General features: G+C 40.7%; 1 protein-coding gene across 3 annotated transcripts; it reads left to right on the top strand.

Annotated features, from left to right (window-relative positions):
• Positions 1–1,779: 1,779 nt before the first annotated feature.
• TMEM37 (transmembrane protein 37) lies at positions 1,780–11,524 on the top strand. Of its 3 annotated transcripts, none has more exons than XM_081314799.1 (2): positions 1,780–2,007; positions 8,287–11,524. In XM_081314799.1, the coding sequence occupies exons 1-2, from the start codon at positions 1,987–1,989 to the stop codon at positions 8,857–8,859; spliced, it is 594 nt and encodes a 197-aa protein (XP_081170925.1). In that variant the 5' UTR covers positions 1,780–1,986; the 3' UTR covers positions 8,860–11,524. The 3 variants fall into 3 exon arrangements, with proteins under 3 accessions (XP_081170925.1, XP_081170923.1, XP_081170924.1); XM_081314797.1 differs by lacking the exon at positions 1,780–2,007 and having other exon boundaries at positions 7,572–8,697; positions 10,925–11,524; XM_081314798.1 differs by lacking the exon at positions 1,780–2,007 and having other exon boundaries at positions 7,572–8,697; positions 10,884–11,524.
• The last annotated feature ends 3,610 nt before the right edge of the window (positions 11,525–15,134 follow it).

The raw sequence follows: 15,134 nt of genomic DNA, 5'->3' as shown, positions 1-15,134 counted from the left end.
CTTGGATCTACACCCAAAATACATCACAAATCCTGGGACTGTGTTTGTTCTAGGACTGTTACGTATAAACTGGGTTGACAAGATCAGAGATGAGGAGGTGATAAGCTGCCTGGGAAAGCCAAGGGAAATCATCAAAACAATTAAAAAACTAAAGTTAGAATATTTCGGACATGTGATGTGACACCCAGAAAAATACGGCATACTCCATTTAATCCTCCAAGGGAAAGATTGAATGGCAAATGAGGCCCATGCAGAAGAAGAACATCATGGCTTCAAAATCTAAGGGATTGGTTTGGACTTTTTTGTGCGGCTGCTGATAAAAACAGGATCGCCAACGTCCTATAACGGATATACAAGAAAAAGAATAAAGTATAGTATTTTGGATCAGCAGGATAGGGCCGAGCAGGCGATACCCTTATCATATTTTAATTACTCCAATTTCCTGTCTTGTGCAACACACTAACCCAGAAATTAACCAGAAAGGCTGGGTTTACACAAAACAGCTTATTAAACAAAAAAACAAACAAACCAGGTTGTGCTTCAGAGACTCACACAACCGTCACTGATTACAGTTAAAAAGCAAAAATTTTCCTACATGTTCCAATTAATCTACAATTGGGATGGGGCTACCAAAACCGGTCTGGAAAACTGACAATCACTGGATGGCAAGATGAACAGTAAACTCTTTAGTGACCTTCTTGTTTTGGAAGTGTTTGGCTTTGTCACCAGAAAGTCAACATACATTGATTATATGATTACAAGTAGCCGAGTCTGACTACAAGAAGATGAAAACTTTTGGGGGAGGGGGGAGAGGGGTTGTGGACTTATTCTTCTGGCCTTTAACCCTCTTCTTCATCTGCTTTTAAAGGATAAGCAGTGGGCGTCCGTCACCGCCCTGCAATTCTTCCCAGGCGTTTAGTGGGATCCAGGAAATAAAAGATGCTACTCAGGCGTTGGCAGCATCCTGCCTGGATTTGCATAAGCCATCAGGGATTAATCCTTGATGAGTTTTAACTTTGCCCAAATATTTTTGTTTTGTTTGTGGCAGCCTATTGTGCCTAACCCACACAGTGCGATTAGCTCGCAGGGCGCTTGTGCAAGCTCAAGCGATTGGGTTAATTCAGGTTCCCGAGTTCCACTCCTGTCTGTAATCCACTGACAACGCAGCAGCACAAACTCGATGTCTGAGCGACCCACTGACCCGCTAACCCAGTTGTCTTCAAACTTGGCCCTTTTATGACTTGTGGACTTCAACTCCCAGAATTCCTCAGCCAGCATGCCTGGCTGAGGAATTCTAGGAGTTGAAGTCCACAAGTCATAAAAGGGCCAAGTTTGAAGAGCCCTGCGCTAACCCCAAAGCAGCCACCACCCTTACATTAACTCAAACTGGGGCAACCGTGCAGCTGGTCAACACGCTCTCTTTCTAGCCCAGCGCTGTGCGAACCTAGCAAATCTCGGGTTCAGGAAGGAACTGGTGTGGTCCCGCTGAGAGAGAGAGAGAGAGAGAGGGAGAGAGAGAGAACCGCCTTCTTGGAAAAAGCGCGCGGGGGGCAAAAGAGGGGTGGGGTCTTGCTTAAGTATCGACCTCCCCTCAATTTCGCGAGGTCGGCGCAGCAGGCAGCGGCCCTTCCCGGCGCGCCTTGTTTGTCCGGAGTACTCGCACACACACACACCCACCACCACCCTCCCGCCGCCGCCGCTTTGCCCTCCTCCCGCTTCCGCACTCCTCCCCCTCCCGGAGCCGCTGGGCTGCTGACTCAGCCGGAGGGGAAACTTAAAAGGGCGCTCCGCCGCCCGGCTTGCCCGCCTCCCCGGGGATGTTGCCCGGGGGGCCGCTCTGTTCACATCTCTTGCCCGAAGCCGCCTGGCTCTGAAGGGGGGGCGCGCGGAAGGGCCGCGGAAGACTTTTCCCGCCAGCGCCGGGAACAAAAGCGGAGCGAAGTTCCCCTCTGGTTTCCTCCTCCTCCGCCGGGAGCTCGAGTCACCATGACAGCCATAGCAGCGCAGGTAAGCTGGGGGCGGCAGGGGAGAGGGCCGCGTCCCGGGGGCGGAAGGGGCGCTTGTTGGGACCAGGGAGCGAGATTGGGGAGTTGGGGTGGGGGGTTTCCCGTCCCTGGAAGCCTTGTGCCGGCCGGTCCTTTGTTCTCCCTTTCTCTCCCGTGTTGGCTCTTCGTCCTACAGGCGGAACGGTTCCTCTGGGGCGCTTGGCGGACTTCTCTCTCACCTGTTGCTTTTTTTTTTAATTTTTTCTCTCGAAGCGCGGGGTGCGGGGGGGGGGGAGGAAGCCCTTGCACCCCAAAATCATAAATCCTGACTGTTGCATTTTCTCTTTTAGACACGAGTTTCCCCAATAACCCAACGCTCCAATAAGGGAAAATTGGAAGTCTTTTATCATGCAATCTGTCCTCTTCCCACTCCCCAGAAGTTGACTTTTAAATCTGCCTTCGGAGATATGCAATCGCCCAGGGATGACGAATGTCTCACTTTTGGTCGGCAAATGGGTTGCACAGCTTTGAGATGGGTTTTAGGGCTGTGGGGGGGGGGGAGAAAAACCACGTTTGAAGAGGGGGCTTCAAGTAAAGAGTGCCAGTACTCCTTTTTTCTCTCTGGTTCCACAGATAGTTTTAGTTATTATATGAAGATTTTTGCATTCAGACGGTCTGGCCATCCATATCCGTTTGTTGGGTGATTCTCCCCAAAGTGAACCGAAGGAGATAAAAATGGGTGGGCGTGATGGGAGAAGCTGGCAAAAGAAATACTACTTTTCAAAAAAAAAAAAAAGGAAAGCAGATCTGCTTGGATGAAAAACTTTCTGGGAAAAAGATCCCCTATAGTCCCTATAGGAGAGGCAGCTGAGAATGCTGTTGTTTAAGGTCCATTCTTAACCTCCTCTCCTAGTCATGTGACCCAGGGCAGAGCAATTAAGCCAAACAACACTAGGCCTCCTCTCTTTCAAGATGGAAGGTTGCGTGGTCTAGAAAGAAGCATTTACAGCCTGCCCTGTGTTTCCCAGGGCTTACATACTCAAGACACATGCGGGCGGGGGGGGGGGGAAGAGAGAAAGACACATCAACCTATATGCATCAGCCTGATAATCTGAGGGGAATTCAAATAAAAACATGCAAATCCAACTGATGGGGTGAGGTGAAGCATAAGCAAAGTGAAATGTTTCCAACACAACAGAAGGTTGGAAAGAAATACTGTAGAAAGATTCAAGACTTTTGTCTATCTGCTTATCAAGAGGATATCTGCCCAAACATTGAACGGTTAGACTAAATCTTAAGAGGGGAAGCCAACAAAAGAAGGTGGAGTTTGAAAATGGGCCAGAGTTGGCCAAAGACTGCAAAGAAAAATAGTCCAGGGAAAAAAACAAACTGCCTGTGCATCCTTATGGATAATCATTTGGGTATTTTCAAAGATTGCAACTATTGCATTCTAAGCCATTTTTCCTTTTCTCTCTCATAGTCACATGAGGAGAGTATGTGCACACACACACACACACACACACACACACACACACACACAGAGTCATGCAGACATTACACAAACACAGATAAGAAAGGAATCACTAACGCAGAGAGATGGAACATGTTACTTCATTACACAGAAGCAAGCACAGGTGCCTCCTATAACAATCGATAAGTAGCTTGGAACAAATTAAATAAGTTATGCTCCATATTCTTTCTCTATTTTTTTTTCAAAGGTGGGGGCATCCAAGAAGCAAAGTAACTCAATTTGCTCAGTTTCCTTCTTTTTTCTTAGCATGCAACGAGTTGTTTACAAAGATTAGCAAATCTGTCTTTTGCTGGCATGTTATTACTGATGTTTCAGCAAAACTAGCTCATACACAGCAAGGCTTGTACAAGAAGGATTTTAGAAAACAAATTGCGCCACAGGAATGACAATTCAGAGAAGGAAATCGGAATATTTCTTAGTCAATACTTTTAGAGCTAAATTTCTCAGAAATGGGACAATGCTGATTAACTTGAGATATATTTCTCTAATCTTTAGCATTTATGATGTATATTAAGAGTTTTCAATACCTTTAAATGCAAGGATGATAAATCATTAGTCCTCCAAATATTGCTGACCTTCAGTTCCCAGCATTCCTCATAATTGACCATGATGATTGGGAATTGGGGAAGTTTTAATTGAGCAATATCTAGAGAGCTACTGACTACCCATTTTGCTATAGTGGGTATTGCTTCTTTATCTTCTATTTTGTCCTAAGTGAAATGCAGTCTCTTATCTCTTTTTCTTATTTTTTGACAGTGCATACACATACACACACATATATGTGTGTGTGTGTTTGTGTGTGTATACATATATACACACATATATACACATACACACACACACACACACATATATATATATACACACACATAATGATGATGATGATGTTGGAAGGGACCTTGGAGGTCATCTAGTCCACCCTCCTGCTCAGGCAGGAAGCCTTATACCATTTCGGACAAATGGCTGTCCAGTCTGTTCTTAAAAACTTCCAGTGTTGGAGCATTCACCACTTCTGGAGGCAGGTTGTTCTACTGGTTAATTGTTCTGTCAGGAAGTTTCTCCTTAGTTCTAGGTTGCTTCTCTCCTTGATTAGTTTCCATCCATTGCATACATACATATACACATATACATACACACACATATACATACATACATATACATTTCCACGTACATATGCATATGTACACATACATATATACACACATATATATACATGCATATGTGTACATGCATATATATGTACACACATATATACATATATATACATACACGTGTGTATGTGTGTGTACACATACGTGTGTATTCTGTGCAAAGTTTGGTCATTGCTAATTAGTGCTGCTTGTTTCTCTTGGTCTTCAGTTGTTTTCATTCACCTATGTCTATCAGCCATTTAGCTCACTGAAGTTTTAGAATCTGGTATCTTCCCTTCAGCCCGTGTTCACATAGCATGTTTAACTGGGTCAAAGAGGGTATTAGGGGGTCATATGAACATCATAACGGTGAAATAAATCTCAGTCAATGTTAATGCCAAAAAGAGAATTAATTTTAGCTGGAAATAAGTCCCAAGTTATTGAGAGCTAAACCCCTACTTAGCTATCTGATGAAAGTAAGAAAAAAAGCAGAAGACGATAGGATAAGTAAATCCCCACAGTTGTTTTAAGGATCATTTGCTTTTAAAAAAAACACGATAGCTGGATGACTTCAAAAATGTCCACCAAGAGAACATCCATGATCAAGTGGTGCTAGACCTGGAGTGAGTGAATTGCCTACTGAGCAGCTGACTCAGAAGTGTCATCCATATAGATCTTGCAAGGGTTCCTTATCCTTGTAAAGCCTTCTGTTGCTTCATCTCTCCATGCTGATATTCCAGCACATCTCTTCCTGGCGCCATTACTCTCTACAACTCCATTGATCCTGGACATTTTGAAATGAATTCTCCCTTGATGTCCCTGATGCCAGACGCTATTTTTTTTTAAAAAAAAAAACAGTTCCTCAAACTCACCTGTTCTGAAAGCTTTGAGATTTTTCTCTTCGCCTCACTACTGCTATGTTATGAGCAAAACCGCATGAGGTGGGGGGGGTGGATACCTATTTCTTGCTATTCTAACTCTATTTTCTTCTTTTGGGGGGGTTGTTCCCTGTCCTGTCAGACTAAAGTCCTTCGGAATTAAGGTCTTTCCTGCCTGTTGCTTGTAAAAAATAAAGAATACAGGTAGTCCTCAACTTACAACCATTTGTTTAGTGATCGTTCAAAGTTACAACAGCACTGAAAAAAGTGACTTATAACCATTGCAGCAGCCCCATGGTCACGTGATCAAAATTCGGATGCTTGGCAACTGGCATACATGATGATTGCGTTGTCCTGAAGTCATGTGACCCCTTTTTGCGACCTGACAAGCAAAGTCAATGGAGAAGCCAAATTGTTACTAACTTAATCATACATGCAGTGATTCACTTAACAAGTGTGGCAAGAAAGAACATAAAACAGGGCAAAGTATCCATCTTGTTTAGCAGTGGAGATATGGGGCTCAATTGTGGCTGAAAGTTGAGGACAAACCTGTATTACAAAATGAGTACAATACAGTATTATTTATTTATTTAATTAAATTTATATGCCGCCCTTCTCCCTAAGGACTCAGGGCGGCGCACAACAATAAAAATTAAAAACATAAAATAGAAAATTTTTTAAAAAAATTAAACAATGAATACAATAATTATATGACAATTTAACACAATAAAAACCAAATTAAAAACCATGGTCAGTCCAGGCCCGCTTGTTGGAATAACCATGTCTTCAGGTCACGGCGGAAGGATCGAAGGTCAGGGGCTGTCCGCAGCTCTGGGGGCAGTTCATTCCAGAGGGTCGGCGCGCCCACAGAGAAGGCTCTCCCCCTGGGGTCACCAGCCGGCATTGCCTGGCCGAGGCACCCTGAGGAGGCCAACTCTGTGGGAGCGAACCGGGCAGATTATGCAGATGAGGGAAAGCAATTGAAAAATAGTGAATGAAGGATTGCTTCTTTGGCTCTGCCCGCAAGCATTATAACAAGGGCTACGGTTTCGTACTTTATATTTGTCCCTTTATGGTTAACTACTTTTTAATGCCAGAGAAAACCAAGACCCAGCGCAGTATAGTGGTCAAACTGTTGGACTAGAACCAGGGAAATCCAGGTTCAGATATTTTCTAGCCAAAGAAACCTATTGGGCGATTCTGCATCTGCCACTGTCTCTCAGCTCAACCTACCTCACAAGGTAGCTGTTATGGATTAAAAATGGAGAAAGTCCTACTGTAAGTGAAATAAATATGCACAGTTGGAGGACACCAGGGTGGAAAGGCTGTGACCCTTGTGCATACGTGAGATAGTCAAAACTGCTGGGACTCAGAATGTACTGAGGTTATTTCCACAAGAGGTGAAAGTCGAAGCTTGATATTGTTGTGATGAGGAAAGATACAGTAAAGGCAAAACATGTCTAATCCTGCAGCCTTATTTCCTGTTGTTCCCTTTCAGTGGGGAAAAGCAGCAGACGGACAAAAGTGAGTTGGATGGTGCCAACTCTCCTTTTCCCAGTTTTGCCTCTGTGCAGTTATTCTTCCTCGAGGTTGTAGGGGGAAAGCAATGGTCCTGTGTGAGGCTCTGCAGGCCAAACTGGGCGGGCAGATTAAGTCTCTGAGAGTCAAGCTAGAATGTTTCCTTGGGATATTTGTAGCAGAGTCTTAAGTCAAGCAGCTAGTGCAACCGTGTGAATCAGAAATGCCTGCCTGAAAATAAGACAAATCCATTTAGGGAAATAGATTTGATCTGTGCTACCCACAGAGAGTTTAAAACCCTATTTTGTAGTGGGGTAAGGGGGATTTCCTCTGAGTGTCGAGAATCAGTCTCGGCTCTCTTTGCAAAATGCGTGCTGCTAGCTATATCCTCTGGTATTAAAAGTTGTTTCTTGAGACTTCTTTGAATAGTTGCCCTGTCAGGATGTGTTTACAAAAAATTCAAAGAAGGAAGTCACGTTAAAATGACTGTTTTGGTTTAATTTCCTTGGCAATGACAAATTACAGATAATGTTCTTTATTTCCAAATATTACATTTCCATAGAAAAATTAATGGAACATTTACTAGGTTTTTTATTCTATAGAATTCATGGAATACATTGTTTAAACAGAATGCATTCTTCCCAAGGCACTCTCAGATCAATTGTGTATAAAGGGTCTTTAAAGTATATTTAATTGACTTCACTGATAGTATTAATTGGCATGCCAAAAGTCACAGTTTGTTGTTTTCAGAAACTTACCAAGTGAGCAATTTAGATCTTTGCTAAAGAGTATGGTGCCCTGCCACCCCAAGGGACAGAGAGAAAGAAAGAAAGAAAGAAAAATAAAGAATCAGAGAAAAGGGGACATTAGAAAGTGAATATGCATGTAGGGTCCTTGGTATTCTCTGAGCTTGGTTGTCTTCTTGCAGATGTTTCATTACCCAAAGTAAGTATCATAACAGTGCACAAGAAAACAACCAAGAGAGCACCGAGGACCCCGATTCCAACTCTGAGCTACAAATATTCTCCTTTATTGGTAGAATATACATGGCTTTGACTCCCTTTGGGTTTTGGCTGCACATCTACTCTCTGTCTTGGTTCCAGCCATCACAGGAACTGTGGCTTTCAAAAGATAATCCCAAGGCAATGCAGCTCTTAACAAAAAAAACACGCTCTGTTCCACCTGAACTAAAGGTTTGTTTCTTTTTCTTTTTCCTGTTCCTTCTTTGGGAAATTCTCCTGAAGACCCAGTGGTTACTTACTCGTAGAAGACCAAAGAAATCATTCTTCGAGACCTTTATCAGGAGCTTAATTATCCTCTGTGTTGCAATTGCCATTGTTCTGTTGTCCATTGCAGTATGTGATGGCCATTGGCTTTTTACAAAAGGAAAACTCTATGGGCTGTGGCATTTCTGTACCCTCGGAAGCAACAGCACCTTGAAATGTACCACTGACCTCGCTTTGACCAATATCAGAGGGATAAGCATAGGAATGATCTTAATAAGAAGCACAGTGTCTTTTGCTGTTGTTGTTGCAATCTTTGGCCTGGAACTTCTCATGGTCTCTCAAGTCTGCGAAGATATCAACTCAAGGAGAAAATGGTCCATGGGCTCCATCCTCATTCTTGTCTCATTTCTACTGTCATCAGCTGGAATGGTGAGCTTCCTAATCCTTCTGAGGGACTACATCACTATCCTAAGTTTTACGTTAACCTATTGGTGTGAATTTATTGCAACGTTCCTTTTCTTCCTTAATGGAATAAGTGGACTTCACCTTAACAACCTAACATTTCCATGGAGCAGAGTAAGAAAAAATTAAACATGATGAACAACAGCTCAACCAAATACCCCGAGAATATATTGCAGCTCATTAGCGTTTGAGAACAGCTTGCCACTTTCTAGAGGATGTCTCCAAATTAAGTTGATAATGGATGCTGAGTACTGGAAATGGGAAATTATAATCTGTTGGGATTTTAAATAATGCATCTAGCCATAGTAATGGAATAGCAAAAGATAACTTGCTTAATTTAAAACTCAGTTCCTAAGCCCCAACATCCTTAGTCCAGTTACAGTCATTATCTTTTAAGTGTCTCACTGAAATGAGTAAGACAACCAATCACATTATTTTTATCTGGGTTGGGGGTGGAGACCAAATTCCCTAGCCAAGTAGAATAAGACATGCTCTGTGAATGGGTTTTGTTCATACCCTGCATTTTCATGATTGTGCTCTTCATATGAGTAATTTGAATCACCAGAAATATTTGTACTATGGAGGACAAAGGCCAGTACCAACTGGAACCTCACTTTCTAATAAACACAAATACAGTAATTTGCCTTTTCACACTGTCATATATAAGCCACGATTAAAAGTAGTACTTTTACCATATATTCTCTGGCAAACATAAGATATTTATAAACCATGCCAGCACTGTGTGCATTTTCTACCAAAGTAAGATCCTTTTATTGCTGAGAAGCAGGCTATCCAACATCTTTTAAAAAGAGGCCTGGACTATTACAATTTAATGAATGACAGTGGAGACTCGGCCCCTTCCTGTGAGCTAGAAATACCGTAATTTTTCATAGAGATCTCTCAACTCTGTTTTTCTAATCACAGTTTGTAACACAAAACGCCCTGTTCAATTTACTTCCTGCTTTTCAAAATTACAGAAAAGTAAGTTTTTAATCCTTCTTAAAAGTTCATTCTTAGCTAAGAATATAGGATCAGCCCATTACTTGCACATATATAGTGGTAAAAGTGGCAGGAGGCTCCTATACTCCTTTTTTGACATATAGCTTGTATGATTTCAACCCTAAGTCTTCCCTATGGTATGAATGAAATAAATTGTAAATCTGATTTGTTGTACGTTTAGAGCATTAATTCTCTATTGTTCAGTAACAACTTGTGTCCTCTGTTTATGTAGTTTCACAATATTTTACTATAACAATACATTAAGTTCCATAAACTTGTGACAGTTACCATTTTTAAAACTGAAAATGTTTGACTCCATCCCTATGAACTTTCTACTTCTAAATATCCTATATTATCGGTCCAAATTGTTGATTATTTTCAACAATAAAAAAGTCAGCTTAAGAAATGCACAGATGTCAAATTGCCTATGGAAACACTGCACTGAACCATCGTTTTTGAGAGAACCAGTGTTATTTCAATAAAGCTGCATGCTTGATTGAATTCTAGGTTCTCTAATTCTTATTTATATTTGTGTTTTTACAGCTGGCTGTAAGATTATTTAGGAATGCTCTAATTATTCTATGTTTTTCTCTAAAACCTTTGAAGATGTTTCCAAGCCATTTACTTGGAAATAAAAAGCCAGTATGTTGGCAGTCTAGACAAGCTTGCAAATCTGGTGGGGTCATACTAAATGCATAACCCCAGCTAGTCTTGCATAGACTGCTTTGAACAATGGGAGTTGTGCAATATATTAAAAAGGACCCCAAATAGAGTGTACTTAATAATTAACTTGACAGATTATGATAGAAACAGTAGATTCACAAGCCAAGTTAATAGTATATACTTTTATATGTTTACCATGACCAAAAAAAAAGATTGTCATTCAACTTGCATTTTTATTATTACCTCTTATGAACAGTTAGACTTTGCACAGTTGAAGAATATAATACATTACTACTAGGAAGTATCTCCAGATCTTTCCCAGGGTGAGGGATGACCTGCAATTAGCAAATCATATCTACCTGTATTGTTTTGTAGACTGTATAAATTAAATTGTATGAACCTGAAGAAATATAGATTTGCTTGATTGGATTTTTGATGTTTTCACGTTGAGAATATTTTGTAAAATCAATAGTTTGTTTTTCCCTGTTTAGATTGTCTAGAGGTCTATTATCTTGCTGATTTCATTCAACAGTTTTCCCAATTCTCTGGTGAAGAAATTTGAAGTTGTCTTCTGGGGGGAAAAAAGCAATGTGCTAAAGAACTGAACATAAATCTCTGTGGACCTTTCAAAATGGTTGGCCTTCACTACAACAAATGTGGAATTCTTCCAGATTTCTTGCATGATATACTGCCAGTGTCTGTCTTTGCTGTTGTATTGTTTAATTTTTCGTGCACTGATTATTCCATCCTTTGCCTGGAATTTCAGCTCATATTCAGAAGGTGGAACACTCTCTTCTCATGGGCTAAATGAGTGACTATCATCTTTGCCTTTCAAAAATGATGGTTCTGATTAAATTAGGCCTTCAAAACTATCTAGCTGCAGTACATTAGAGATCAACTTTGAGCTAAAAGAATTGTAAATACTATTTACTGTTGACTCCTATTAAAGGCCATTTGCCAGTAAATGCCAGAGAATGTTTGTTTAGGTGATCTTTATCTTTAATAATTGTTTTACTAAGTAAGTTATAACTTGTGGACTTTTCTAAACTCTTTTCTACAAAGTATAAAAGGAAATTGGAAGATATCCAGGATCAGAATGTCAAATGTTCAATAAACTACTTTTTTAAAATGGATAATTCTGCTCATTTGTAAGTGTCACAGATGGAAGACATACAGCAAATGCATGTGAATGTATATGCACACACATACACCCCAGTATTTGCACTAAATGATACAGAAAAGGAACTGGAAAAGATTCTCGTAGAAATCAGAATTTGATCTTTAAAAATGTTTGTAAAATAGGTTTAAAGTGGTAATGTCTTTGCTGCACAAACTTGCCAAAATTGAAAAAAGGAAGTAACTTAAGAATTTTGAGCAGACGTTCATTACATTGATAGAGTGCAGAAATGAGATACAATGTGCTTGATCATTAGACCAGGGGTCCCCAACCCCCAGTCTGTGGACCAGCACCGGGCCACGGCATGCCAACAACTGGGCCGCACAAATAAGCAAAGCCCCATCTGCAAGATGCAGGCAGCACACAAAACCACACACTCTCCGGTGTGTGAAAAATCCTCTGCACGGAACCAGTCCCTGGTGCCCAAAAGGTTGGGGACCTCTGCATTAGACTATTAGAGTTAAAACACTCCTGAATGAGGTATTTATCCAGAGTGTATCCTGACTTTTCTCTAAACCTAGAATGACTAGATGATTTTTTAAAAAATAAAGCTAACATTATAGAAACAACTGCCATATTTTACTGCTTTCAGCTTTGCATGGTACGTAATTGTTGAATGGGATGATCCCACAAGCAAGGACTGACCTTCAAAAAAATAATAGTGATCCAGGTATACCACATGGTGGGGATATTTACCTTCTAGGGATAAATCGTTGCTGGAGGGTGCTGCCTTTATTCACGCCTAATAGAAATTCAACATCTTAACTGGCATGAAGTTGAGGGTTTGGGGGCAAGATATGTTGTGCATTGATCAAATCCAACCAAGACATTCTTTTCAGATAGTAATTATTTAGCTTGAGCTTGTAAATCGTAATAATTCACTCAGTATTGATAGCACTCAAATTACAACCATAATAGGGACTGGAATATTTGTCATTAAGTGATATGGTTATTAAGTGAGGTATCACGTGACTCCACCTGATTTTATGATTTATTTATTTTTTGCCATGTCCATTAAGCGAGACATTACATGATTGCGATTTGGGATCTTCCTTGCCAGTTTCCCTCTTCACTTTGTTGGAATTCATCTGGGAAGGATGCAGATGGCAATCATGTATTTTACACACACACACAGACACACACATCAAAATGCTGCAACTGTTGTTAATGTGAGCCAGTTGTAAAATGCTTGGATTGCGATCATATGATCATGGGGACAGTGACAGTTGTAAGTGTGATGACTGGTTGTGAGTCACTTTTTCCAGTACTGTCGTAACTTCAAACAGTCACTAAACAAATGGTCATATGTCAAGGATAGCTTAAAAAATAATCATGTCAAAAATGACATGGAATATTGGTATTAATAGCTATTTAGCGCTCTCAGACCTTTTGTCTCCAAGTGTACATATTAAGGTGTGCATGTTTATATGTACACACTCACAAAAGGGTGGGTGGAAAGAAGGTGAGCACACAAGATGGAAGCATAGCCAGAACTAAAGTGACATAGATAATGCTTCTTACCATTAGTGCAAGGTTTGATGCAAGGCAAAGCTTAAGAATGATAAGATTGAATTAAGAAAAACCCTAATTTTAATTAGTCCCGGAGCTCCGTATTATTATCAGGACAGAGAACCATCTAAGCATGCTGGGAAAATATGTGACAGCCCTTCCCTTTTCCTATCTTGGGGTCTGTTTACTGATCTCTCACCTAGGGCTAACAAACAGGTTACTTTACTTTGAATTTCTGTTCAGGTAGCCAAGTATGCAAACATAACATTCTAACAACAAAACAATGGTACATGACATTCCAGATAGGATCCAGAAAGATTAACAGAGCCTAAAGCCACTAATGATCTTGCAGCCAAGCCAGCAAAGATAGGGGCATTATAAAGATCCTGTGGCACAAGAAAAGATAGCCAGAGGCTACTCTGGGAGATAAATGTATTTCCCGCCTTTATTATTTTTATAAATATCTTAAGATGACGAAATCACACAATACTCCTTCCTCCTATTTTCCTTACAACAGCCCTGTGAAAAGCATTAGCCTGAGAGAGAGAGTGACTAGCTCAAAGTCACCAAGCTGGTTTTCATGCTTTATGGATGGATGGATGGATCATCCACCTCAAAGGACTAGTTCGCAAACTTGGCAGCATCTTAAAATGACAAATTAATTTGTGTGATTCCCCCCCAATTGATTTCATCAGTAGAGGGTCTTGGGTCATAGTTGTCAGAACTGTTGACATTATACTTTGGGCATTAAACTACGGGAGATTGGGGGTTGATTTATTTTTATGTTTTTACTGAGTGAAAGCCAAGCATACACAAGGGAATAGAAGGAACTCATCAAATTTGCAGATGATACTAAACTGGCAGGAATAGCCAACACCCCAGAAGACAAGCTCAGGATTCAAAAAGATCTTGACAAACTGGAACAATGGGCCCTATCCAACAAAATGAGTTTCAAATGTGGAGAAAAGCAAAATTTTACATTTAGGCAGGAAAAATCAAAAATATACGTACAGATTAGGTGAGACTTGGCTCAAAAACAGTAACTGTTAAGAGGGACCTTGGAGTCCTAGTGGACAATCACTTGACTATGAGCCAGCAATGTGCAACAGCAGCCAAAAAAAAGCTAATACAATCCTGGGTTGCATAAACAGAGGCATAGAATCAAGATCATGCAAAGTATTAGTATCATTTTATAAAACCCTAGTGAGACCACACCTGGAATACTGCAACCAATTTTGGTCACCATACTACAAAAAAGTTGTTGAGACCTTGGAAAAAGTTCAGAGAAGAGCAACTAAGATGATCCAAGGCCTGGAGACTAAAACATGAAGAACAGCTGCAGCCGCTAGTCTGAAGAAAAGAAGAAATAGGGGTGACGTGATAGCAGTATTCCAGTATTTGAGGGGCTGCCACAAAGAAGAGGGGGTCACGTTGTTCTCCAAAGCACCAGAGAGAAGGACAAGAAACAATGGTTGGAAACTGACCAAAGAGAGAAGCAACTTTTTATATTATTGAGATATGTTTCTTCCTAATCCAGCTTCTGTCTTAGATGAATTGAAGATACATAGCAGTCTCTCCTCCACTGGATTGTTTTTATCTTGCTTCCAGGTGACAGCCCCAAGTCAGACAGAGTCATAATCAGCTCTCAAGAGAAAGTACTAAAGGCCTTTGTGGCAACTGAATTGCCAAGATTCCTAAACAGCAAATTCATATACAGTGCCTAACAAAATCCTTTGAACAATTGTGGGCATGGGCTTCATACCAAAGAGATATCTTTTTGCCAAAAAACGTACACTCTATCATGTTCACACAATGCAACATTTTTCCAAGATGCACAAGCAGTTTATGTCAGAGTCATATGTCCAAATGACAATATTGTTCAGAATCCATACTTCAATAAGGAATCAAACAGATAAGAGAGGGTATACTATTTTGAAATGATAGGTTCCAAAGAACAAAACTGGCAAGTTGGGAGGGGTGAGCTTTTCATTTGGAAATTACTTTTCACGTATCTTCTTTGCAAAATAATCCATATGATAGCAAGGTTAGGGCCACA

Source organism: Vipera berus (genome assembly GCF_964194415.1).
Source record: "Vipera berus genome assembly, chromosome: 1".
NCBI classification, from domain to species: domain Eukaryota; kingdom Metazoa; phylum Chordata; class Lepidosauria; order Squamata; family Viperidae; genus Vipera; species Vipera berus.
The sequence above is the reverse complement of the archived record's forward strand: the minus strand, read 5'-3'. Positions and strand labels throughout refer to the sequence as shown.